This window comes from Vulpes vulpes, chromosome 13 (genome assembly GCF_048418805.1).
Source record: "Vulpes vulpes isolate BD-2025 chromosome 13, VulVul3, whole genome shotgun sequence".
NCBI lineage: Eukaryota > Metazoa > Chordata > Mammalia > Carnivora > Canidae > Vulpes > Vulpes vulpes.
Genome location: NC_132792.1, coordinates 15,613,658 through 15,641,289, shown reverse-complemented (window position 1 = coordinate 15,641,289; position 27,632 = coordinate 15,613,658). Strand labels below are relative to the sequence as shown.

Sequence of the window (27,632 nt, the reverse complement as noted above, 5' to 3'; positions counted from 1 at the left end):
TTAGTATGAAAAAAAGAATGTAAAATATCTCCTTAATTTTATTAATTAAATTTTGAAATCATAATATATACATATCAGGAAAAATATGTTATTAAGATTAATTTTACCTTTTCTTTTTTTCAAAGTAAAAAGGCTCCTACAATATTTTAAATTACACCTGTGGCCTGTGTTATATTTCTTGGACAGTATAGCTCTAAACATTTTGCAAAGGCCTTGAACTCAACATATTTAAAACCAGACTTATTTTCTATCCTCAACTCATCCCTCTTTTGCCCACTCTTGAGAACCTGATTTTTTTTAGTAAATTAATGTAGCTGTGTGCCAGGTACTCTGCTAAGCACTTAGCATATATTATTTCATTTAGTCACTGTATTAGTTCACTTAATCATCACAACGACCTTATGAGATCTTTTTTTTTTTAAAGATTTATATATTTATTCATGAGAGACACAGAGAGAGTCAGAGACATAGGCAGAGGGAGAAGCAGGCTCCTTGCAGGGAGCCTGATGTGGGACTCAATCCCAGGCCTGGGATCACACCCTGAGCTGATAGCAGACGCTCAACCACTGAGCCACCCAGGTGTTCCGAGATCTTTTTTTTTTTTTTTTTTACCTTCATTTTACACATGAGGAATTCTTGATTCCTCCCTCCTCACCTCATATTTGATGCATCACCATGCCGTACACCCACTTGACTCCTGACTCTTGTCCTGTTTGTCCTTTCCTTTTTATACCCATAACTCTGGTCAGATGCTATCTAGCAGCTTGCTTCAGATCTCTTCTTGTCCCTCTATCCATTTGCCATTGCTGCCAGAATCATCTTCCTGAAAGCCGTGGCTGGTCGTAATTCTGCTAGGCTTAAAACCTGCTAAGTAAGTGCCAAGTTTCTGTACATGGCAGACGGAACTCTTCAGCATCTATTTTTGGCCTACCGAAACAAGAGTTCATTTTTCTGGGTTTCATTTTCTTCATCTCTAAGGACTCTTCCAACGTAAAATTTATGATTGTTGGAAGAATTTCTAATACTAATGTGGTAATCTCTTAATAGGTTTAATCTTGTTCAGCGAACAGCACAAGCATGCACAGCTCTGGCCTTTAATCTCCGTAGGAAGTCTGAATTCCTTGTGGCATTAGCTGATTATTCTATTAAATGTTTCGACACAGGTAAGAAGTCTTTCTATTTATTTTTGAATGAGAGTAAAATTTAGACTGAAGTACTGTAAGGAGTTTGTCAGTCTGTACAGTCTGGGGCATAGGTCCCCACAAAATGACCTCATTTGAGACATCAGCTGTAAGTTTGGGGGGTCCTGGGACCATCTTCCCATCAGGTCTGCTGTCTACAAATTCAAGGTTCCCCACAACTACCCTCAGGTTTGGTAATTCACCAGAATGACTCACAGAACTTAGCACTCTGCTTACAATTGTGGTTTTAATGCAACAGGAGGATATAAATTGGAACCAGGTAAAGGAAGGACACAGGGTAGAATGTGGGAGGCTCCCAGAAGAGAAACTGCTATTCCCCTTAGGGCATATTACCCTCCCAGCATCAGCAAGTGACCATCCACGCTGAGTATTGCCAAACCAAAAATTCACGAAGCTTTGATGTCCAGGACTTTTATGGAGGCTCCATGATGTAAACATGACTGATTTGAATTCAGACCGGTGGGCAATAATCCAAATTTCCAGCCCTCTCCCCTCTTTGGAGTGTTTGGGCGGATATCACATGGCCCAGAGCCCCAGCCTTCTGTTCACTCACATGGCTGGTCTTTCTTGTGTGACCAGACCCGGCTCTGAGATTCTCTCCTTAGATAAGCCATCTGTTGTTGTCCAAGGGACCAGCCATGAGTAACAAACACCCCTTAACTGGGGAAATTTTTAGGGTTTAGAGAATGCTCCTCAGGAACCTGAACAAAAGCCAGACCTCTCTCTGAAGCCTCAGTTCCTTCTTGTACTTAGGTACAAGAATAATAACTTTCAAATATAGCCTATGTATTTTACACCATGCCTATTTTTAGAGAATTTAGAGTTCTGTAAACTGAATCTCTTAGTAAGAAAAAAGGTATCTCAACTGTATTTTTTTTCTTATTATTGAAGTAATTGATAGAATATTTAGAAAGATAATAATAATTGAGGGCAGTCCGGGTGGCTCAGCAGTTTAGTGCCGCCTTCAGCTCAGCACCTGATCCTGGAGACCCGGGATCGAGTCCCATGTCAGGCTCCCTGCATGGAGCCTGCTTCTTTCTCCCTCTGCCTGTGTCTCTGCCTCTCTCTCTCTCTATCTCATGAATAAATAAATAAAAATCTTAAGAAATAATAATAATAATAACTGGGGCGCCTGGGTGGCTTAGGTGGTTAAGCATCGAACTCTTGGTTTTGGCTCAGGTCGTAATCTCTGAATCCTGGGTTTGAGCCCCAGCTCCGGGTTCAACGCTGAGTTTGCTCATTTCTCCCCCTCTGCCCCTCCCCCATGTGAGCATGTTTTCTCTCTAATAAGTAAAATCTATTTTAGAAAAAGGAACATAATAACCGTAGTAATATTAGTGATAGCTAACACTTATATAGGTTACTCTTTACCCAGTACTGTTCTTTTTCTCTTCTTTTTTTTTTTTTTTTTTTAAGAAAACAGGCTCCCATGCAGGGAGCCCGACGCACAACTCGATCCTGGGTCTCCAGGATCACAACCTGGGCTGAAGGCGGTGCTAAACCCCTGAGCCACCTGGGCTGCTTGCCAAGTACTGTTCTATGACTTTATACATACTAATTTTCATTGTCCTGAAACGCACGGAGATGGCTACTGTTACCTCCATTTCACAGATGAGAAGACTGAGGCATAGAAGTAACTTGACCAAGGTCCCACAGCTTGTAAGTGGTGGAGCCAGGAATCCTATCCTGGAAGCCTAGCTCCAGAGTCCCTGCTCTTTTTTTTTTTTTTTTTTTAATTTTTTTTTTTTTTATTTATGATAGTCACAGAGAGAGAGAGGCAGAGACACAGGCGGAGGGAGAAGCAGGCTCCATGCACCGGGAGCCTGGTGTGGGATTCGATCCCGGGTCTCCAGGATCGTGCCCTGGGCCAAAGGCAGGCGCCAAACCGCTGCGCCACCAGGGATCCCCCAGAGTCCCTGCTCTTAATCACCACTACACTCTCACTGTGCGTGTAAGGAGGCTAACTCAACGTCCTTCAGTAATGCTCAGACACAGTCCATGTTTCTGTAGCAGGGACCTATCTTTCCAGTCTGTTTTCTCTGCATATACCTTTTTTACATTCTTTTTTTATTATTAAGATTTTATTTATTTATTTATTTGATAGAGCATCAGCACATTTGCACTCATGAACAGAGGGAGGGGCAGAGGGAGAGAGAATCTCAAGCAGACTCCCCACTGAGTGGAGCCCAGGTTCCATCTTACGACGCTGAGATCACGACCTGAGCTCAAACTGAGAGTCCCACACTTAACGGACTAAGCTACCCGGGCGCCCACCTCTCTTACATCCTAACAAACATATGCTCATCCTATCTGCATTGTTTTGTGGGATTGTGTTCTTAACCTCATTAAATATTCAGACAGTGTTTTAAAACCAGCATGTAATATTCCACTCTGCAGATGTTGGCATGACCATAATCATTAAACTTGTTACCTGTCAATGGACTTTACCCTGTCTCCAATCTCTGATGTTGCAAACACTGCTATCACAAAAATTGTTAAAAAAAAAAAAGCGAAATGTTGATACTCCTCTGTGATTGCTTCACTTGGGTTTTATCCATGCTCTTCTCCTCTCTCCTCAGGTCTGTCTTTTCACAGTCTCTTCTGTCTATTGAACCCCACCCCTACCCTCACCAGTGAAGCCCCTTCCTTGGGATGTGGTCTTCACTACCTCCCTCTTGGCTGCTAAATCCCGCTGCTTCACCACCTCTAGCAGTGGACTCTGCCACTTGCTCCTCCCCCCCCCCACACCTCCAAGGTCATTCAGAACCTCTGATTGTTGAAACCCTCCTTCTACTTTTCATTCCACCTCTCAGTAGCGTTTAGCACCTTGCGTTACATCAGGACCTTAGTTTTTGTTCTCTTCTCTCTCTGGCTTCTCCTACCTTTCCAACTGCTTCCTAGTAGGTTCTCTCCTGTTTGTTTTTTTTTTTTTTTTTTTTTTTTTTTTTTTGGTTTTTTTTATGAGAGACAGAGAGAGAGGCAGAGACACTGGCAGAGGGAGAAGCAGGCTCCATGCAGGGAGCCCGATGTGGGACTTGATCCCGGGACTCCAGGATCATGCCCTGGGCCAAAGGCAGGCGCCAAACCGCTGAGCCACCCAGGGATCCCCTCTCCTGGGTTATTTTAGTGGTCCCTGGTACCTGGACTTTTGGATTTTTTTTCCCCAATTAAAGAGAAAGCAGAAGAACAACCCACATGGGTTGTCAACTTTTAAGTTTGCTAATTGACATTAGAAAAAAACAATAAAACTTCATTTCATGAAACAAGATTTTTTTTTTAACATAAAAGAACTTATTAGAAGGATATAATACTAGATTGAAAGGTAGTACTTTAAACTTAGCTTTATGAAGGGTGCCTGGGTGACTCAGGTGGTTAAGTATCTGCCTTTAGCTCGGTTCATGATCCCGGGGTCCTGGGATCTATCTAGCCCCACATCTGGCTCCCTGCTCAGCAGGGAGTCTGCTGCTCCCTCTCTCCCTCTGCCTCCTGCTCCTCCCCAACTTGTATGTGCTATCGCTCTTTCTCTCTCTGTCTCCCAAATAAATAAAATCTTGAAAAAAATAAATTTAGCTTTATGAAAAACTAATTTCATTATCCTTATTTTTCTCATTTCACTGAAGACCAATGAAAAATTGATCATTAACTAATGCCAGACTTTAGACTGGTGTTTGGAAACTACAACTCTCCCCCCCAGGGCTTTCTCTGTTTGCTCTGTTTTCAATTTCTACCTACTTTGTGTCTTTTAATGCTTCCCAGATTTACATTGTGCTTTCTGACTATTCTCAGTGTCATCCTTCTAGAGGAAAAAGTTCTAATCATGAAAGTAAAACATGCCTACCATAGCAAACTTGGAAACTCAGGAAAATGTAAAGAGAATACACAAATCACTTCTAATTCTATGACCCAGTGATAATTGTGAGGTTTTTGGTATTTTTCCCACCAGGCTGTTTTCTATGCTTCTCTCTCGCATGGATATACACAAACCTCAGGATCAGTTTTAAAAATCAAATTCATTAAAAAAAAAAAAAAATCCATGATCTCTGCTTCCCATACTGCTAGATCTGTTTCTCTTCATGTATTTTCTTAAGTCAATTAGTAGTATTGTCATCTAGTTACATAACTAAGCTAGAACCACTGAAGACCTAACTCGTCTTTTAGTTCAACACATCTATTTGATCACACAGTCCTTTGATTTTCTCCATTACAGTTCTTGAGTTTATTCCTTTCTCCATCATCACCTTTTTAGTTTAGACCTTCCTGTCTCCTCCCTAGATTATTACAGCAGAAAGTGAATTTGTTATCTCTTCCTTTGTAATGTATCTACCACGTATCTTCAAAGTGCTCTCCCTAAAAACACCAGCTATGATATTCTTCTATGAGATAAAACTATGACTCACAAGAGAAAGCCCAAACTCCCTATTGTCACACTTGAAGCATTTCTTAAACCCTTTTTCATTTGTCCCCATCTCCTCACGTGTTCACGATATTCATGTTACTAACATGTTCCATTGTGCATTTTATCAACCGGCCAACTAGGCTTTTACTTTTGTAGATGTTAATGAAGGTGCCTCGTAGAAATACCTAGCCATCAACTGAATTCGTTCTTTGGTGATAGTGTTTGATCTATGTAACTTTTACTTTTCACCACAGTTACCAAGGAGCTAGTTAGTTGGATGAGAGGACATGAATCATCAGTATTTTCGATCTCTGTGCACGCATCAGGGAGATACGCCATCACTACTTCTTCTGATACGGCACAGCTATGGGACTTGGATACCTTTCAGAGAAAAAGAAAGCTGAATATTCTACAGTCTGTGGGTATACAAAAGGTCAGTGGAGGTGGGGCGCATCTTGGCCTGTTGTGCTTCTCAAGACTAGTTTCTTGGTCAGCAGGGTTTATAGATGATGGAAGACTAATGAATGATTCACTTTGTCCCACCTAGCTGTGTTCTCGTAACTCAGCAACAAGCAAAGCAGAGTGGCCCACAGGATTAAAGATGTTACCTATGGCTACAGTTTATAACTTACTGAGTTTTTGTTTTGAAAAATTTCAAACGTAGAGTAGATTTGTAAGAAATCCACAGTGAACACATGTGCACCATTAGATTCTATCATTAATGTATTCCTATGCTATCTTTACTTATGGTACTGTGCTATATTAAGGATCTGTCCATATTTCTGTCCTCTATTCTTTTTTTTCCCACTTTATTTTTTTAAGGTTTTATTTATTTATAAATGAGAGACACAGAGAGAGGCAGAGAGGCAGAGACACAGGCAGAGGGAGCCTGATGTGGGACTTGATCCCAGGTCTCTAGGACCACACCCTGGGCCAAAGGCGGCGCTAAACCGCTGGACCACCGGGGCTGCCCTTTTTTCCCCTATTTTAAAGTGAATAACAGACATCAGTATACTTGCCCATAAATACCTAAGCCTGAATTTAATTGGTTAGTGTTCAGTATTTGCTAATGTGAAATTTATATATAATGCACAAATCTTAAGTATTTGTTCAGTTTTGTACAGTTTGCACATACACTTCTGTAACCTGTGTTGGACCTATTACTACCATCATCCCAAGGAAAGCACTGTCCTGATGTTTTCCTACCGTACATTAAGTTTTGTCTGTTCTAAAATTTCAAATAAATAGAGCTAGTCACCAATGGTATATGTAAAGCTTTTTTCCTTTAACGTAATGGTCTTGAGCTTCATCCATGTGGTTGTACATTTCACTACTTCATTCCTTGTTATTACTGATGAGTATTCCATTGTATATGTATATCACTTTTTAAAAAATACCCACCTCTTTTGCTTTTAAGGCTTAATTTTTTTTCCATTTGATTAGCCTAATACTATTGTCAGGATTGTCTGAGTCTCCCATGTGATTCATTCTATTGCTTCAGGTTATATTATACATGCAGTATTGCTTTTAATTTCTTGGTCATTAACGTGAACAGCTAGCAGTGCATGTCAACCAGAAATTTATTTTGTAGTCTCTGTGGAAATCTCAGTTCCTTAGATTGACTTTAATAATTAAAAATAGATAAAAGTTGTAGCCAGCTTACTCATCAGGGGTTTAGGCCAAATATCTTAGTAGGTCTTTTCTTCTTTAATTGCTTTAGTACTAAATTGAATTCTAAATTCCAAAGCAGAGCACATTGGGAATTGAACCCACAATGGAAACAGAGTTATGAAACAGTGACACAAAAACCATCTGTTCTTTTTACCATGAAATTAAAATTACTAGATGCTGGATAGTTGCCAATCTAGCCTTGCTTGGTCATTTAGACATTTTAGTTTAAAATGTAGGACTCCAGATGTTAGTGATACGAGAATAAAATTTAGAAAACATATGTATAGTGTGCAGTATGGATATAGGTATATTGTTCTAAAATAAGAGAACATGGTAGTCTGTACGTTACCTGCAAACTTTTTCTCAGAGGACCAGGTAGTAAATATTCTTGTTTTGCAGACCCAGAGTAAAATTGAGGATATTGTGCATGTACTTGTATAACCATCTGCAATGAAATTATTTTATTTTATTTTTAGATTTTTATTTATTTATTAATGAGAGACACAGAGAGAGAGCGAGGCAGAGACATAGGCAGAGGGAGAAGCAAGCTCCATGCAGGGAGCCCGATGTGGGACTCGATCCTGAGTCTCCAGGATCACAACCTGAGCCCCAGGCAGATGCTTAACTGCTGAGCCACCCAGGTGTCCCTACAGTGAAATAATTTTAAAATGTAAAAACCATTCTTAGCCCCTGGGCTATATAGAAACTGAAGGTTGGTCAGATTGTTGCTACTCCTGGCTTATTCTTTGAAAACAGGAGGTAATTGTGAACTAATCTTAAAGTAAAACTTTTATTCTTAATTTTTACTAAATCTATGTTTTCATTCCATTTGCTGATTCTGTATTTGATTTTTTTTAAAGATTTTATTTATTCATGAGAGAGAGAGAGAGAGAGAGGCAGAGACACAGGCAGAGGGAGAAGCAGACTCCATGCAGGGAGCCCAACATGGGACTCAGTTCCGGGTCCCAGGATCAGGCCCTGGGCTGAAGGCAGCACTAAACCGCTGAGCCACCTGGGCTGTCCATGATTCTGTATTTTATATAGAACTTCTGTGACTTTTGTATATGTGATACATGGTGACAAATGATGTTGAGTCTCATTTTATGAGGGCTCTTTTTAATCTAAAATAGTCTTCTATGAGGTACGTGAGTAGCTCAGTCAGTTAAGTGTCTGACTTGATTTTGGCTCAGGTCATGATCTCAGGGTGGTGAGATTGGGCTCTGCCTTCAGTGGGGAGTCTGCTGAAGATTCTCCATCTCCTTCTCCCTCTGCTCCCCTGCCCCCACCACTGCATGCACACTCTTGTCTCAAATAAATAAATCTTTAAAAATAAAATAATCTTCTACCGTTTTTCCCACGACATTATTATTTATTCTTTTATTTATTTTGAGAGCAACCAAGTCAGTTGTCCTGGAAAATGCCCCAAATTCTGAATTTGTCTTATTATTCACTGCTATGTCATTTAAGTTATTCTCTGATTTGTATTTCTTATAAGCCAGAAGTTAAATCTAAAGTCTTAAGTAAATTCATGTTCAACATTTTCGACAGGCTATTTACCTTATATGTAAGATGCAGATAGTAGTAGCCCGTATCTTAGAGTTGGCTTCAGGACCAAATGAGGTAGCTTCTACAAAGCAATCTAGACCTAACATCTGCTTTGGTGTATCAAGTGCTTATTATCTAAGTCAGCTGCCACTGCTTCTGCTGTTGTCCATTGTTCTTACCTGTTTTCTGGTTCTACTACAGGAGTGGCTCAGTGCAGTTAGGTATCTTTTTAAAGAGCTGTAAGGGGCAGCCTGGGTGGCCCAGTGGTTTAGCGCCACTTTCAGCCCAGGGCCTGATCCTAGAGACCCGGGATCGAGTCCTGCGTTGGGCTGCCTGCATGGAGCCTGCTTCCCTCTGCCTGTGTCTCTGCTTCTCTCTCTGCCTGTGTCTCTCATGAATAAATAATAATAAAATCTTAAAAAAAAAGAGCTGTAAGATAACTTGTATTTCTTTTGAACTACGTGAAATAGATGAATGGTACCTCATTAGCAATTCAGAAGCCCAAAAATTTTCAAGCAATTCACTTGGTGGCAAAATCTGATCTTGCTGAATTCACTTGGCAGCAAAACCTGAACTGAATTGACACAAGGCTGAAATGTTCATGTATTTGAGTATGGGATATTGCTCCGGGTCACCCAGGGGTTCTGCATTCTATCACAGAATATCATATTACCATTCTCAAGTCAGAAATAATTCTGAATTCTAGAACACAATTTAGCACCAAGGGTTTCAAATTAATAACTATGGACCTTTGATTTCAAAATATTTTCCTTTTTTTTTTTTAAGATTTTATTTTGAGAGAGAGAGAGAGAGAATGAGTAGGGGGAGGGGGAGAGGGAGAGAGAATATCCCCACTTAGTGGGGAGTCTGCAGGGGGCTCCATCTCATCACCCTGAGATCATAACTTGAGCCGAAATCAAGAGTCAGACGTTTAACCGACTGAGCCACCTAGGCACCCAGATATCAAAATGTTTTTAAAGAACCTGTCACTGCCAACATCTTTCCACTGGTTTTTGTACCTGGCAATAGAAATAATACCAATAGCAATAGATACTAATTATTGAATATTATGTACCTAACACTTTGTTTAGTTATTTTTAAACTTTAATCCTAAAAGTAGATACTACTCTCATTTTACAAAAGGGGATCTGAAGCTCAGAGACATTAGTAACATCCCATGTCTACATAGCTTATCAAATACTTGTGGTTTTAACCTAAGCTCATATTAGTGTAGAGTCTCTCCTTTATACCATACTGCTTTTCGGGTAAGTCAATTACACTGCTTCATATTAGTAAATTTCGATTAGTTTGTTGATGTTCAAAGTAGAATATTTAAATATTTAGTTTGGGATTTTTGAATAAATTTAGAGTTTCTGATGACTACGGTTCGGTATGTATTGGAAAAATTTTTGTGATGGATATGAAGAAACATTTAACAAAGAATGTATTACTGAACTTAATTCAGTCTCGTTAGTGGGCATGCACTAAATTTTTGCTGAATTGTGCATTTGACTTGCCCTTTATTGCCATACTGAACTCTCAACTTTGAAAAGAGCCCACATACCTCTCAAAAGTGAGTTGGAAAGCTTAAGATTTTTGCATTTTATAAGGAAAAACAGCAGCCCCACCCTTTCAGCCAACCTTCCAAAGAGCAAATTTTGTTAGTGCTTTTGAAGTTTTTAACTAAGCTTATGATTGTCAAGAGATGACACTATCTAAATAATGACATGATTCATTAGGAACAATTTTATAATCATTAAAATCTGGCAATTAAAATCACAAATCTAGTAATGAATAATCATGTAGGCAATAATCTATCACAGCTATTCCCCTAAAATAGCAGTTGGTGTTCATTAACTTTTAAGCTTTTGCTTCTCCCACTAGGAATAAACTTTATTACTTTTCTAGAAAAATATTGCTAATTATAATAAAAATCTTAAGTCACTCTTTTCAACATTGGTTTTCAAACAGTGTTTCAGTGTATTCGTTTTAGATTACATTGTATTTATTGCAAATTCTTTCAGTAAGACCTTTCTATTATAAATCTTTCTGAATCTGTTGGCAAACAATCTATCAGAGATTGTCTTTGACAAAGTGAGCCAAGGACAAAAGCGAGGATTGAATTAGGCAAGGGCAGCAGTCAAATTAGCATTTTTTATTGTATCTTATTAGCATGAACACTGAGTAGATTGTTTTAATTAACCAGTAAGTCCCACAGTGCATTATGTATGTATGTATGTAAGAGTTGTGGTTTTTAAGCACTATTTATTATTTAAAAAGATACTGTTATATGTATACAAGAAAAATAGTTCATAATAACAACCTTCAACTATTATTATAAAAACTACAGGTTTCTTGGGGTGCCTGGGTGACCCAGTCGGTTAAGCATCCAATTCTTAATTTCAAGTCATGATTTCGGGTTGTGAGATCGATCACAATCGATTGTGAGGCCCGCGCTGGGCTTGGAGCTTGCTTAAAATTTTCTTTCTCTCTCCATCTGCCCCTCCCCGCACCTCTTAAAAAAAATTAAATAAATGAATAAATAAATAAACTTTAAAAAAATTACAGGTTTCAGGCCTTGAAATTTTTATAGTAATATCATTAACTATTAGAATCATTCTTGGGGCACCTGGATGGCTCAGTGGTTGAGCGTCTGTCTTTGGCTCAGGTTGTGATCTCAGAGTCCTGGGATCAAGTCCCACATCAGGCTCCCTGTGGGGAGCCTGCTTCTCGGTCTGCCTATGTCTCTGCCCCTCGGTATCTCTCATGAATAAATAAATAAAATATTTTAAAAATAAGAAATGATTTTTTTTAACTGTATGTATAGAACAGACGTGGTGACAACACAAAGCAGATGCAGGGTTGCAGAAGTATTTTATTTAGGTGCCTGTGGATTCATTATGTCTATAACACTTGGAGAAAGCCGCAGTAGATTTGGTGTTGATCCTGCTTTACCCTCAGACAGTCATTTTTGGTCCACTCCCTCTCACTACTATGATGATGGCCTCCAAATTGTAAATACTCGAGACACTCCAGTGTTAAAGATGGTGATCACCTCATCACCAAAGAATGTAGCATTTCAAGAGAAAACAGGCTTTCTCTGACTCTACTAAATGGTGAAGGTGTATGACAAATCCAGGGTCCGAATGAAAGGCTACAAGTTGTTCACGGTGTGCTGCCTCCTTAGTCCCTCCCTGTTCCTTCTCCAACACAAGAACAAATCATATCTCTTCAAAAAATAATAAAGCTTATAAAGACAAACTGGTGGAAACAATGACAAAATATGTTCAAATATGAAGAGTAACAATAAGCTGTAACAGTTAAGACGGCAGCTCTAGATGGGAATCAAAGAATAAAGAGCTAGAGATAGAACTAAAGATTAAACCATGGTAAATGTCACTTGAGGTTTTTTTGAGAGGATGGACAGTCTTAGGGCATAGATTTCTTCCATCTTCTCTCCTTTCTTTTCCTTCCCTTCCTCCCTTCGTGTGCTTTATACAAATGACACAGAAAACCATATTAGAGGCCATCGAAATTCTTAGGAGAAAATGGTGAATTTTAACTAAAACTTTGTGTTATCAAGTCAGCATTGTTGCTTCTCCCTCTGCTTATGTCTCTGCCTCTGTGTCTCTCATGAATGAATAAATAATTTTTTTTTTAAAGGAGGGGGTCCCTGGGTGGCTCAGTGGTTGAGCATCTGCCTTCAGTTCAAGTCATGATCCCAGGTTCGTGGGATCAAGTCCCTCATCGGGCTCCCCAGCAGCGAGTCTGCTTCTCCTTCTGCCTGTGTCTCTGCTTCCCTCTCTGTGTCACTCATAAATAAATAAATACAATCTTAAAAAAAGAGAAAAGAGCATTGTTTAGTGCTTATGCAACAGAAGAACAGAAATTAGAATAAAGTGGTATTTCCAACTTTACTATCAAGTCCAGTCTCAATTGTCCATTAAAAAAATTGAGTCACTGATAAAACATCATAGTTTTGTTTTCAACAACAAACTTGTTTTTTTTATTTTTATAAATAATGCCCAACAAATATTTGTATACATTTACCTTAAAGCACTTTGCTGATTTTTTTCCCCAGAAAGGATTAACTCTTAGAAGCAGCCTGACTAGCTCAGAAAAGATTCATACCTCTCTTCTCAAGGCTGTTGAGATACGTTGTATAGTATCTGTAACCAGTTTTTATTACCAACAGCCAGGACAGTGCTGGTATCCTATACTCTCACCAATATTTAATATTTGTAATCTTTATGAGTAATTAGTATTTCATGTCATGTTTATAGTAGAAGGTAGTTTATAAATGGAGTACATATGTTAGTGTATGTATAGCTTGTGTACATGTTCATTTGTGTTATTTTTAGAGTAAATTTGATACACAAAATATTGTTTTCATTTGAATCTTTTATAAGGTTAAATATTTTTAAATTGTTACTTTGTATTTTATGAATTGCTTAGTCATTTCAGTCCCTGATTTTTTCTAAAGGGGTTTGTTTACCTTTTCCTTTCAGTTTATAATAGTATACGAGTTATCAGTATTATCCTGTCATATGTCATAAATATTTTTTTTCCAGTTTAAGAAAAAGTAATTTTTTAAAAGAAAAATTGACAACTTGTATAATTTTAAATTTAAAGAAGCTGTTGGCTATATGAACAATAACTTTTCCTCTATCTTTAGGTTTTCTTTTTACCATTAAGTAACACCATCCTCAGCTGTTTTAAAGATAATTCCATCTTCGCCTGGGAATGTGATACTCTTTCTTGCAGATATCAATTGCCAGCTCCACCTGAAAGCTCTAGTATATTATACAAAGTATTTGCCGTAACCAGGTAATGTGCATTTCACTTTTTGTTTAAATGTATTTATTTATTTATTTTTAATCTATTTATTTATTTATTTATGATAGTCACACAGAGAGAGAGAGAGAGAGAGGCAGAGACATAAGCAGAGGGAGAAGCAGGCTCCATGCACCAGGAGCCCGACGTGGGATTCGATCCCGGGTCTCCAGGATCGCGCCCTGGGCCAAAGGCAGGCGCTAAACCCCTGCGCCACCCAGGGATCCCTGTATTTATCTATTTTTTAAAGTAATCCCTATACCCAGCGTGGGCTCAAACTTGTGACCCCAAGATCAGGAGTCATACACTCCTCTGAGCCAGCCAGCTGGGCACCCCAAATGTACATTTTAAAAATGTTTTATTTTATTTAAATTCAGTTAATTAACATATAGTATATTATTAGCTTCAGTGCTAGAGTTCAGTGATTCATCGGTTGCATATCATGTGCCCTCCTTAATGTCTGTCATCCAGTTACCCCATCCCCCCACCCTCCAGCAACCCTCACTTTGCTTTCTGTAGTTAAGAGTCTCTTAAGGTTTGTTTCCCTCTCTGATCCAAATGTACATTTTTTAAAACACTGAGAATTTTTAAGAAATCTAGTTTCCAGTAAAATTTTATAAATTTTCATTCCATTTTCATTATCTATTCATTGTCTTTTCTTTCATAGAAAAAAATTGCTTCAAACTTATATATGTTCTATAGAACTTTTTAAATTATTGTGGTAAATTTCAAATGTACACAAAAATATAAAATTACAGGAAGCCCTAATTACAGCATTTTTATTAACTGTAATAATCATCTGATAGCCACCTTTATTTTATCTGTAACTCAACTTATTACTACCTCCTAATACCTACTGCTTTGCCTTAAAGCAAAACCCAAGCGTATCATTTCATATATAAATATTTCAGTGTGTATCCCTAAAGGAAAGAGTCCTTTTTGGAACATAACTCTAGTATTGTTATCACTTCCTTTTCCAATTTTTTATTTAAAGTCCAGTTAATTAACCCATTATCATACTTTTTAAAAATGAATAATTTCTTAATATTGTCATATACCCAGTTTTTGTTCAAATCGGGAACCAAACTAGGTTCACACAGTGTTTTGGATGATATATCCCTTTTTAAATATTTTCCTTGCAATTTATTCATTAAGGAACAGTCATTTGTCCTATAGCGCTCTCTGTATTTCAGGTTTTGCTTTTTGGATCCTTGTGATGGTGTTTAATATGATCCTCTCACCGTGTTTCCTATATACTGGTCACACCTATATTTTCTATAAATTGGAGGCTTGGTCTGGTTTAGGTTTGATTTGGGGTTAAGAAGACATGATAATGATAGGTGGTTTGCATGCTTTAATCAGATGAACATTTCTCTTGTGATATTAGCAGCCATTGCTGATCATGACCTAGAACCAGTATTGCATTCGAGGCTAGCAAAATAGTGCTATGCTAATTCTGTTATTCCTTCTTCCCTTATTAACTAGAAACCTACTATAGAAAGAAACATCCTCTCATCAACTCTGGTTACTTTATAGTTGCAAAGGAAAGGTGGGATAAATGCTTGATTTCCCTGTCTTTAAAAAAATTTTTTTTTTTTTAAAGTAGGCCCCCCACCCAGCATGGAGCCCAATGCAGGGCTCAATCTCACTACCCTGAGATCAAGAGTCAGACAAAGTTTAATTGACTGAGCCAACCAGGCACCCTTAAAAATTTTTTTGTAAAAAATAACGAATTGGCTTATTGGCATTTTCCACAGGTCGCCAATGAAAGCTTTGCCTTTAATTTTTGTGAATGAATGGATTTAAATATAGTTGATATGATTTAATCCATTAATATCACTATTTGTGATGCTCTAGTTCTCCCCTCTTTGACTGATTTGAACCCTTCTGATAACAACCCCAGTGGTCTGTTTTGAAAGCTCTCATTCTTTTTCTTTTTCTTTTTCTTTTTTTTTTTAAGATTTATTTACTTATTTATTCATGATAGAAAGAGAGAGAGAGAGAGAGAGAGAGAGAGGCAGGCAGAGACACAGGAGGAGAGAGAAGCAGGCTCCATGCCGGGAGCCCGACATGGGACTCAATCCGGGATCGCGCCCTGGGCCAAAGGCAGGCGCTAAACCGCTGAGCCACCCAGGGATCCCCCGCTCTCATTCTTTCTTATCAGACGAGATGTTCCAGGCTTACCTTATACATTTTCTGTCCCAAACCTGGAATCAGCCATTTTTCTAAAGAGCCTGGGCTTGTTTTAGTGGGAAATAATAGTTCAAAAACTAATCTGGATGTTAGAGGTACTCCTTGTGACTAATCTGGTCACTGTCTCTAGGCCTTTTCAGTGGAAAGAGGTAGAAAATATATTATTTCCTTGTTTTCTCTCACCCTCTTCTAAGTCATGAGTAAATCCTTCAGTTCCATCAAATATCTTTAATTGGTCTGATCTGTGCATTGCCACAGCTGTGACCCTACTCTAACTCCCTTGGTCTCTTTCAGACTTCTATAATATAGACTCCTTATTTGGTCTCCTTGTTTTCAATTTCATTTCCTAAAGTCAGTCTCTACATAGCAGATAGAGTTGGGGTTTGGGGTTTGTTTTGTTTTTTGAAGTAGGTTCCATACTCAGTGTAGAGCCCAGTGCAGGGCTTGAACTCAAGACTCTGAGATCATGAGTCTGAGGCTTAACTGGCTGAGCCGCCCAGGTGCCCTGATAGAGTGGCCTTTTTAAGTCATAAGTCAAATCATGTCACTTCCCTATTGAACTCCCTTGAAAGGCATTCCCTTGTGTTTAGAATAAAAGCCAAACTCCCCATAATATCCCTATGGCCTCTGTCATCTGGCCTCAGGTTTTCTCTTTCCTCCTATTGAACAATTCCAACCACCTTTGAGTGTGGCTTCTCTCTTCCTTAGGTGCTAACCTTATTCCTTTCTCAACACTTAAGTGTCGGCCAGTCTGGAATACCGACCAGCACGGAATTCTTCCAAATCATCCCACAGCTGTCTCATTCACATTTTTCACAAAGGAGACCTTCCTCCTTTCCCAAGTCTGTAACTCCCATCTCATTTTATAGTTCTTTAGAGAACTTACCGTCAGCTGAGGTAAAGTTCATTGTTTCTCCTCCTCTATACTAAAAATCCCACAAGAGCAGGACTCTTACCTGCCTGGGTCACCATTATGTCCCTGGTGCCTGAAATGATACCTGGCTTGTAGTAGACTCTTTACAAGTCCTTAGCAAATGAATGAACAACAACATTGCAAGTCAACCCAGCTTATTCTTTTTGTACTTTGTAAAAGTAGCTTGCTTTGAGCAGGAAAAAAAAAGCTGGGGCTTGGGCGCCTGGGTAGTTCATTCAGATCATGATATCAGGGTTCTGGGATCAAGGCGCAAGTCAGGCTCCCTGCTCAGTGAGACATCTCTGCTTCTCCCTCTGTTCCTCCTACTCATGGGTGCACACTGCACAAATGCACATTCTCTCTCTCTTTCTCATAACTAACTAACTTTAAAAAAAAAAAAAAAGGTTGAAGGGCACCTTGGTGGTTCAGTGGTTCAGTGTCTGCCTTCGGCTCAGGGCGTGATCCTGGGATCAAGTCCCACATCAGCTCCCTACAGGAAGCCTGCTTCTCCCTCTGCCTGTGTCTCTGCTTCTCTCTGTGTCTCTCTTGAATAAATAGATAACATCTTTAAAAATAATAATAAAAAGTAAAATAAAAAAGTTGAGGCTTTTTGGGTTTTCATGTAACAGTGCTGTACCAATTCAGTATAGTCATATATGAAATATAGAAAGTTGAATAGAGGTGACTTTGAGATTACACTATAAAAGATAAATGTTACTCAGAAATCCTCAACCAGATCATCAAACAAGTATTTGTTAAGCTGGTGTCTTAGTACAATAGGTAAAGAAAATCTATATGCTGTAAACCTGAACTTTCCTATATGATAGCTATTATATTCATGGGACTATTTAGTAAAAATTAAATAAAATTAAGATTTTACTTCCTCAGAACCATTAGCTACATTTCAAGTTGTGGCCAGTAGTGATCATATTGGGCGGCATAGGTGGAGAACATTTCTGTCATGTGGGGTGATAGTGGACAGTACTACTGTAAACAATTCATGTAGTCCTACTTTCTCACCTTTTGTTCCACAGAGATGGTCGAATCCTGGCAGCTGGAGGGAAATCAAATCACCTTCACTTGTGGTGCTTGGAAGCTAAACAGCTATTCAGAATTATTCAGATGCCTGCTAGAGTTCGAGCCATCCGCCACCTAGAATTTCTCCCCGATAGTTTTGATGCTGGCTCTAATCAGGTTAGTAATATAAATGTAGGACATTATACTTTCTGAGAAAGAGCATTATCAATTCTTGAACTATCTTTGTTCTCTTCTTTAACTTGCAAGGTACATGTGAGCGTGTGTAGTTTGATATTCAGAGAGTTGACTGATTTTAACATTGAGGTGTTAATTGGCATAAAACATTAGCTTCATAATGATTTGATATCTGTATACATTATATAATGATCACTGTAAGTCTGGTTAACATCTGAGACATGGGACTTAAATGTGACTTTTTTTTTTTTTTTTTTTTTTAAGTAACAGATGCAACTTTAATTGATTTCTGGATAAAAACTACTCAATGCAGGTCAGTAACCATGGCAGCCCCTACTTTGTTTGAGCCATGTCCTGCATGGTCTTCAGGACCTACGTTAACGGGCTATTTGCATGATTTCATGTGATCCACAGTATTAGAAAAACAAGACAGTAGATCAGTTTAGATGAAATGCACTGCTGGCAGCCAAATCCAGCCGTTATATTCCATATTTTTTCTTTAGCTTTGTTGACATAAGCTTTCATGGCATCTTCCTTGGAAGTCCCTTTCAGCTGATTCCAGGCATCCCACTTGGCCTTGCCTCTGAGATCCAACAGCCCAGGCCGTTCTGTGTTTACATCTCCTACAGTTGCTTGTTTGTAGTGGCTGTAGATGAACAACATCTCATCATCTGCTGGCTTGGTCTTGAGGTGCTTAACATCCTTAGCAGCTTTGTCAAACTCAGCCTGAGACATGGTGGCGGGGTTGTGAGCCTTCGGGACTCATATATTACTCATATATTATTTCTCTCTACTCTTAGGTTCTTGGAGTGCTGAGTCAAGATGGCATAATGAGATTTGTTAATATACAAACTTGTAAACTTCTCTTTGAAATTGGGAGCCTTGATGAAGGAATTAGCTCATCAGTAATTAGCCCACATGGACGGTACATTGCATCTATTATGGAAAATGGAAGTCTGAACATATATTCAGTTCAAGCTCTAACACAAGAAATCAATAAGGTATGTTATCAAGTAAAGAACATCAAAGATTTATTTTATTTTATTTTATTTTATTTTATTTTATTTATTTATTAAAGATTTTATTTATTCATTCATGAGAGACACAGGGAGGCAGAGACACAGGAAGAGGGAGGAGAAGCAGGTTCCATGCAGGGAGCCCGATGTGGGACTCAATGTGGGGACTCCAGGATCAAGCTCTGAGCCAAAGGCAGATGCCCAACCACTGAGACACCCAGGCATCCCCAAAGATTTTTTTTTAATTTAAATGTTGTATCACCGAAAATAAAATCTTTATGCTCTGATTTTCTAAATTCCTTGGACCTTACCCATACTTCTAGGTATGGTTTTATTTTGTTTGTTTTTGTCTTTATTTTTGTTTTTTCTACCTCCAAAAGCCATGTCTCTACACTTTTTTTTTTTTTTAAGATTTTAATTTTAAGTAATCTCTACACCCAACATGGGACTCAAATTTACAACCCTGGGATTAAGATTCACGTACTCTGCCAACTGAGCCAGCCAGGCCCCTCCACACTTTACTCAGCTATGCTTCTTTCTTAAGTTGGTGCCTGCCTCAAAGGCATCTGTTTGGGGTCCCTATCCCATTAAGGGCACCCCTCATGATCCCGTTCCCAAAAGAGATCCTCAGTCCCAGGCTCTTCATTCCTGTCTCAGTCTCCTTTCCCATCTTATAGACTTGAAATCTTGGAGCACTAGGACTGTTCTGTACATCTTTAGATCTAATCAATATTAAGTCATAATTCTCAGATTTGAAATATATAAGGGCTACCTGGTGCACATCTTCACATTAGCCATCCCTGTAGGAATATTCAGTAACTACTATCGAATTCACAGTAATTTAAACGTAAGGGCTAAAGAGACTTTAGGGCCTGACTCTGCCCATCTTTTATATAGCATCTTGCTAAAATAATGCTGTCCTCGTCATTTCTAACGTAGTGCTACTTTATTTTTTTTTTCTAGGTTTTTTTTTTAAGTTTTTATTTATTTATGATAGTCACAGAGAGAGAGAGAAAGAGAGGCAGAGACACAGGCAGAGGGAGAAGCAGGCTCCATGCACCAGGAGCCCGACGTGGGACTCGATCCCGGGTCTCCAGGATCGCGCCCTGGGCCAAAGGCAGGCGCCAAACCGCTGCGCCACCCAGGGATCCCCGTAGTGCTACTTTAGAGGCTTCCTTCCTTTTGCCTGCTGCTTTAAGTCCAGACTCTTCCGGCTGACTGTCAGAGTCCTCTCCAATTTTGTCTTGTCTGCCTGCCTGACTTACCTCCCCAAACTTGTAACTTCCTTCACTGCCCCCCCCCCCACCACAGACCCATTCTCATTTCTCCATCTGCTTCAGTGCTCATTTCATCTGAAATATCCTTCTCTTTTATGGTTATCTAAAATTTCCCCCAGTTTGTTGCCAAGTCTCATTGTCTCATTGCCTCTCGAGGTCTGGAGTTGTGTCATGGTGGCCCTGAGAAGGACTTTGATGATCAGCTGGCCTGTTTCCTTTTTAAGGCAGAAGAAGCTCGCGCCTCAGCCTAATCACACAGCTAGTCATTAGTGGCCCAGTGTTCTACTCTTAAAATGATAGTCCTTTTGCTTTGTGTGTGTTCCTTTTTGTCCTTTTTATCTTTTTTTTTTTTTTGATTAGACAAATAGTATTATAGTAACACAAAAAAAATCAAAAGATACGGATAAGCAAAGAGATGAAAATCACTCAGTCTCACCTTTCTCAGATGATTTTGAAGTATATATTTTTCCAGGCTTTTTCTCTGTGTTTGTATAGAGTCCATCCTCATTTTTTTATGGATTCTGTAAATGTGAATTCACCTACTGGTGAAATATTTATAACTCAGATCAGTACTCCATGCATATTGATAGGCATTCACATGCACAGAGCAGCACCTACCTGAGCTGCCCGGCATGCCACTCAGCTGAGCTCACCCACAGCAGCACTCGGCCTTCTTATTTCTGCTCTCATAATTGGAAACAAGTGTCCTCTCCATGGTCTGTTTAGTGTCACATTTTTCACATCTTTGTGCTTTCTGTTGTTGATTTTACTCTTTAAAATGCCCCGCACAGGGATGCCTGGGTAGCTCAGCAGTTGAGTGTCTGCCTTCAGCTCAGGGCGTGATCCTGGAGACCAGGGATCGAGTCCCACATCAGGCTCCCTTCACGGAGCCTGCTTCTCCCTCTGCCTGGGTCTCTGCCCCTCCCCCGCCCCCCCCCCCCCCCGGCCTCTCATGAATAAATAAATAAATAAATCATTTTTTAAAAAATGCTCCACACACATCCACAGTACCAGCGTGCTGTCTAGCATACCTAAGCACAAGAAGGTTGCAATAGATACGCTTAATTCAGGCATAAGTTATAGTGCTGTTGGCATGAGTTCAATGTTCATGAATCAACTTATATAGAATAAGTGTCTTTAAATACAAACACACACTAAACAAAGCTATATATTGATTGGTCAACAAAAATGTTGTGATCACTGGCTCACAGGCACCTAACTGTATTTCTCCTGGGAGCAGTGATTCAGTATTCACTAACTCAGTACTTCTTGGAGCTTCTTTATAGAACAGAACTACTGTGAATAGTGAGAACCTTTGTGTGTGTGCGAGTGTGTGCGTGTGCACGCTCGTGTGCATGTGCAGATGCATACATTTTCTTTAACCATATGGAATTATACTCTACTATTCTCATAAACTTTAAATATTTAGTAACTTACTAATTTGATTTTAATGAGTTTTCAGCTTAGCTGAATTTTACAGGATCTAGGTACATGTTATTAATAGAAGCAGGGTGAGATCTGAGAAAAAACAAAGGAAGGGTAAGTCATTGACTTCCTCTCTGGTATTTGTTAAGCATATTAACATCATATTGACCAGAAAAGCTAGCCTATAACAGAAGTAAGGTCACCTTTTTTTCTTTTTGTACACATTATCAGCACCACTAGTGTCTTTCTGGCTATTCCAGGCTTACACAAATGTTCAGATCTGTAGTCTCAACAAAACTGACCCAAGTCCTGTTCTTTCAAGTCCTATCTTGTGGCCACTGTAGAATCATTAGTATTGTGCTAATAAGTAAGTTAATTCCTGCTTGTGTGTTGAAGCTTTAACACTACTGAGGTATGGCAGTTCAGATCCTATCTCGGGCTCTAACTTTTGGGAGGATTGTGTTTTGTGGAAGCACATGAAGTTCAAGAGGAAAAAAATGTGGCACTAAAATAAAAATTTAATGCAGATTGGAAGAATGGATTGATGTTAGAAATAAGAGAGTTCAAGGATATTAAAGATGGGCACTATTCAGAAGTCAGACCATTGTTAATTGTATTTCGTAGCTAAAAAATTGAAAAATCACAGAATAGATGGCCATCGTACTTTTTTTGAGGGGCAAAGCTATTGTTAAATTTTGCATTATCCTCATATTCTTTCTAGATACAAATAATAATGTATTCGAGAAAAACTCTATTTTAAAAACCTTACAGAAATAGTTCCAACTTTAAATGCTTTTAATAATAATTTAAAAACAGAAATGTAGCGACACCCTGTATATTATATTACCTACTCTACACGTTTTACAGTGTTTTCTATATTCATCGTACTGCAGTTGGCAATAGAAAAGACTTTTTTTTTTAATTTTAATTTTTTTATTTGAGTGAGAGAGTGCATGAACAGGGGGAGGGAGAGAGGGAAAGGGAGAAGCAGAGTCCCCACTGAGCAGGGAGCTGGATGGAGGAATCGATCCCAGGACCCTGAGGTCATAACCTGAGCTGAAGTCCGCCGCTTAACCAACTGAGCCACCCAGGTGCCCCAGGGAAGACTTTTTTGGACTCATACAGTAGGCTGCAGGTTTCAAAAGTAGAAGTCCTAAACCTCTGAAGATAACATGAGAAAAATCTTTGAAACTTCAAAGTAGTCTTTTAGTAGTCTGTGTTATGAAAAAGGGTCAAGATGTTTGCTTTGTTCTGTTTTTTTCTTTCGGGAGTAAGGCGGGGGGAGGTCAAAAAGTTTGGTTTCGTTTTCAAGGAGCTTTTTAGAGGAGTAGTGATTCATTGTCATTTACATTATCTTGGAAAAACATTGTTCCAGCTTTCATGATGATCTGAATGCAAGGTAATGTGTATATCGTATTTTTCTGAAATCTGGTGTGTTCATTTTGACATATGGGATATTCCCTGTGTTTGTGGTCTGTCTTCTCATCTGACAGGAATTGGCACTTTGGCTTCCAGAAAAATTTTTTAAAACTCACATATCCACCCTGTTTTTGATTTGAGTCTGGGCTAATCACTAAGGAAACTCTCAGCAATAATGGACTCAGACATTTCAGTAATCTGTGAAAGTCATTGTAACTTTCAGAATATTTAGAACTTTGGAAACCTGAGTTACCTTATCTGCTCATTTCCTTTGAGCAGGGAAGACCTTTTGATTTCAAAGTGGTATTATTCATGGAGAAAATGTTTCTGTGAATCATTTTCCCTTAAGTAAATTGAAGTTGTTGGGATTTATTTTCTTTTATTTACCCATAATAATGAGGGTGGAGAATCTAAGTCTTGGTGTCCGAACTGCCTGTTAAGCTGTCAACGTAGTAGAGGACTAATGGCCATCTCTGTGGGACCAAGGACAGAGAGACAGGTGTCCCAGGCTTCCAGAGGAAAGTCATTTGACAACTCCCTCAGAGAAATTCACTTAAGCCCAAAGAATATTAAGGTGCTTCTCTCAGCATTCTAGAGGGCCCTGTGTCCAGCTGCCTTCTGTGCCACAGATTACCACCAAACCACTAACTTTATCACACAAGTATTAAAAAAATGGATTAGGGAAGCCTTGGTGGCTCAGTCGGTTAAACATCTGCCTTCAGCTCAGTCATGATCTCAGGATTCTGGAATTTTGAGTCCTGCATGGGGCTTTCTGCTCAACAGGGAGTCTGCTTTTCCCCCTCCCTCTGCCCCCCCCCACCCTGCCCCTGCTCATGCTCACTCAAGTAAGTAAGTAAAATATTTTTTTTTTTAATTTTTATTTATTTATGATAGTCACAGAGAGAGAGAGAGAGAGGCAGAGACACAGACAGAGGGAGAAGCAGGCTCCATGCACCGGGAGCCCGACGTGGGATTCGATCCCGGGTCTCCAGGATCGCGCCCTGGGCCAAAGGCAGGCGCCAAACCACTGCGCCACCCAGGGGTCCCTATTTTTTAAAAATAAATTGATACACTATGGTTTAAGGCCAGCTTTCAAAGGATAATTAAATTCTCTATTGTTGTTGTTAATCACGTATCTTTATTGTGTTCTTCAAGGGAATTTGGCAGAAATTTGATTTAACAACAGGGAAACATTTTTGGATATTTTATGTACACTTTTTGCTTGGAGAATAGTGTAAAGGTACATTATGAAATTGATCACAACAAATTTTGTAAATCTTATGTGAACAGGTCTGTGTTCTAAGAATAGCCACTGGATTTTATTTTTTCTCCCTTTTAGCCACCTCCTCCCTTAGTGAAAGTGATTGAAGATTTGCCTAAGAGTAAACTGAATTCTGGTGACCTTAAGATGAAAGTAACATCAGGAAGAGTACAACGGCCAGCCAGATCAAGGGAAAACAGAATACAAACCAGAATACTAAAGAAAGACCTGACTGGTAGTTTTGAAAACAAAGAGGTAAGAATATATTATGATGACATTTTTGTCATGACTCTGCTATGGAGGAGATTTACGATACTTAAAGCCATCATCACTCTTCCCTCTCTTAGAACTTAAAGGAAAGGTAAGAAGATAAGAAAATTGTAACTGAAATTACAACATGTTTTCTAAATTTTCCATATACAATTATATTAGTACATGTTTATGGTTTTTTAAAAAGTCAAACAGTATAGAATTGCAGTGTCCAGTATGCTAGCCACTAGCCACGTGGGGCTCATGAATACCTCAGATGTGCCTAGTCTGAAATGAGATGTGCTGTATGTGAGAAATGCTCATCAGATGTTGAAAACTTTGTATAAGCAGAAGAATGTAAAACATCTTGGGGCACATGGCTGGCTCAGTCAGAAGAATGTGTGACTCTTGCTCTTAGGATCTTGAGTTGGAGCCCTATGTTGGCTATAGAGATTACTTAAAGTAAATAAACTTTGAAAAAGAATATAAAATATAAATAATTTATGTTGATTATATGTTGAAATGACAATATTTTGATTACCTTGGGCTAAATGAAACATAATACTAAACTTAATTTTACCTGCATCTTTTTATTCTCTTAACATAGTTCCTAGAAAACTTAAAATTACATGCATGAGTTGCGTTGTTAAACAATGCTACTATAGAATGTTAAGAAGGGAAAAAATAAAAGTATATCTTTCTTCTTCCCTATCCCCTAGCCCACTCTTCTTTGCACTACCCAGAGGTAATCTTTGTTAATAGTTGTTGATACGCTTCAGAAGTCTTCCGTGCATGTATAAATATATGTATATCTGCACGTGTTAACCTTTCTATTTTTTTTACATGAATCATAGTACTGTTCTATAACTTATATCACTTAACATATTAAATATCTATATTTGTGCATATGGTGCTACAACATTTAAAAAATACTTGCATTGTATTGCCTTTGTGCATATACCTTCGCCTTAATTTACTGTGCTTAGCTGGCATTTAGATTATATCATCAATCTGTTAATACAATCTGTGATGAAGTGGAAAGCCTTATATAATTATCTTTGAACATTTGCACAAATGTATTGGGAGAAGTAGAATTTTTAAATCAGAGTTTAGATAAAAATTTTGATAGTAGGGATCCCTGGGCGGCGCAGCGGTTTAGCGCCTGCCTTTGGCCCAGGGCGCGATCCTGGAGACCCGGGATCGAATCCCACGTCGGACTCCTGGTGCATGGAGCCTGCTTCTCCCTCAGCCTATGTCTCTGCCTCTCTCTCTCTCTCTCTCTCTGTATGTGACTATCATAAATAAATAAAATTTTAAAAATTTAAAAAAAATTTTGATAGTAGAAGCCAAATGGTTCTAAGAAAGAATGTACTACTTTGCCTTTTTGCCTTGTTTGGGATAATTTCTAACTGTATGTGTGTGAGAGAGAGAGAGAGTAAGAGATTTACTCAAGAAAAACTTAGAAACAACCAAAATGTCTGATTGTAGGTAACCAGTCATAAATTATGATAGAGCTATATACTAGAAATCTAAGAATAGAATAAGGCTGGAGGCCTGGCCGGGGCCTGAGCTCTGCCGCCGCCGCCACCGCCACCGCCACCCGCGCTGCAACCATGCCACCCTACACCATCATCTATCTACTTCCCTGTTCGAGGGCGCTGTGAGGCCATGCGCATGCTGCTGGCTGACCAGGGCCAGAGCTGGAAGGAGGAGGTGGTGACCATGGAGACCTGGATGAAGGGCTCACTCAAGGCCTCCTGTCTGTACGGGCAGCTCCCCAAGTTCCAGGACGGAGACCTCACCCTGTACCAGTCCAATGCCATCCTGCGACACCTGGGCCGCTCCCTTGGGCTCTACGGGAAGGACCACCAGGAGGTGGCCTTGCTGGATGTAGTGAACGATGGTGTGGAGGCTCTCCGCTGCAAATACGCCCTCCTCATCTACACTAACTATGAGGCAGGAAAGGAGGAGTATGTGAAGGCATTACCAGGTTACCTGAAGCCTTTTGAAACGCTGTTGTCCCAGAATGAGGGGGGCCAGGCCTTCATCGTGGGCAACCAGATCTCCTTCGCGGACTACAACCTGCTGGACTTGCTGCTGATTCACCAGGTCCTGGCCCCCAGCTGCCTGGACTCCTTCCCCCTGCTCTCGGCCTATGTGGCGCGCCTCAGCGCCAGACCCAAGCTCAAAGCATTCCTGTCGTCCCCCGAGCACGTGAACCGCCCTATCAATGGCAACGGGAAGCAGTGAGAGCTTGTAGAACCCTGGGCTGGAAGCTGGGGGGCTGCCTGACTTCCTTTCTCCCTGACCAATAAAATTTTCAAGTGAGAAAAAAAAAAAAAAAAAAGAAAGAAATCTAAGAATACTTAAGAGGAAAGGGAAATAATTACAGTATATTAAAAATAAAAAGCAAGCTATAAGTACTATATACTTGGATATCAGTTTGATTTGAAAAGACTATGAGTACCTACGTATTATTTTTGAAGAAAAACCAAGATGCTAATAAAATTACCTTTGCGGGACGGGCTTTCAGTTTTATTTTCTTCTTTATGTAAATTTTTTGTGTTTTCAAAATTTTCTGCAAAGAACATATATTACTTTGGAATTGAAAGTAAATATAAATATTCATAAAGAAGTTGGTAATGTTTTCAAGGACTTTTAAAACTTTTTATTGACATTAAACCAATTGCACACAGAAAAGTACACTATACAGCTCAGTGATTTTTTTTTTTTTAATAGACCGAACACACCTGTGTCACTAGCACACAAATCCAAAAATTGACCCTTAGTAGCACCCAGAAGGCCCTCTTCTGGTCCCTTCCAGACCCTTTCTTCCCAAGGATGACTCCTCTCCTGACTTGTAACACCATAGATGAGTTCTGCCTTTTTCTGTATTTATATAAATTGGATCATTCAGTTTGTAGTCTTGTATCTGGCTTCTTTCATTCAGCATTATGTTTTATTTATGCTTGAGAAATCCATGTAGTTGTACATCATTCGCTCATAACTATATAAAATTC

General features: G+C 39.2%; 1 protein-coding gene and 2 pseudogenes across 13 annotated transcripts in view; 2 read left to right on the top strand and 1 right to left on the bottom strand.

The window, feature by feature from the left end:
- TBC1D31 (TBC1 domain family member 31) overlaps window positions 1–27,632 on the top strand; it is a 70,768-nt gene that overhangs the window by 8,807 nt on the left and 34,329 nt on the right. For 9 of the 13 annotated variants that reach the window (XM_025993402.2, XM_025993404.2, XM_025993403.2 and 6 more), the window contains 6 exons: window positions 1,048–1,163; window positions 5,853–6,031; window positions 13,490–13,641; window positions 17,788–17,947; window positions 18,766–18,966; window positions 24,442–24,618. In XM_025993402.2, the coding sequence (XP_025849187.2) occupies window positions 1,048–1,163; window positions 5,853–6,031; window positions 13,490–13,641; window positions 17,788–17,947; window positions 18,766–18,966; window positions 24,442–24,618 (985 nt within the window). The remainder of the gene's footprint in view (window positions 1–1,047; window positions 1,164–5,852; window positions 6,032–13,489; window positions 13,642–17,787; window positions 17,948–18,765; window positions 18,967–24,441; window positions 24,619–27,632) is intronic. The other 4 variants (XM_072733990.1, XM_072733988.1, XM_072733987.1 and 1 more) reach the window with 1 other exon arrangement.
- Window positions 18,445–18,707, bottom strand: LOC112915960 (acyl-CoA-binding protein pseudogene; annotated as a pseudogene).
- Window positions 26,160–26,961, top strand: LOC140595137 (glutathione S-transferase P pseudogene; annotated as a pseudogene).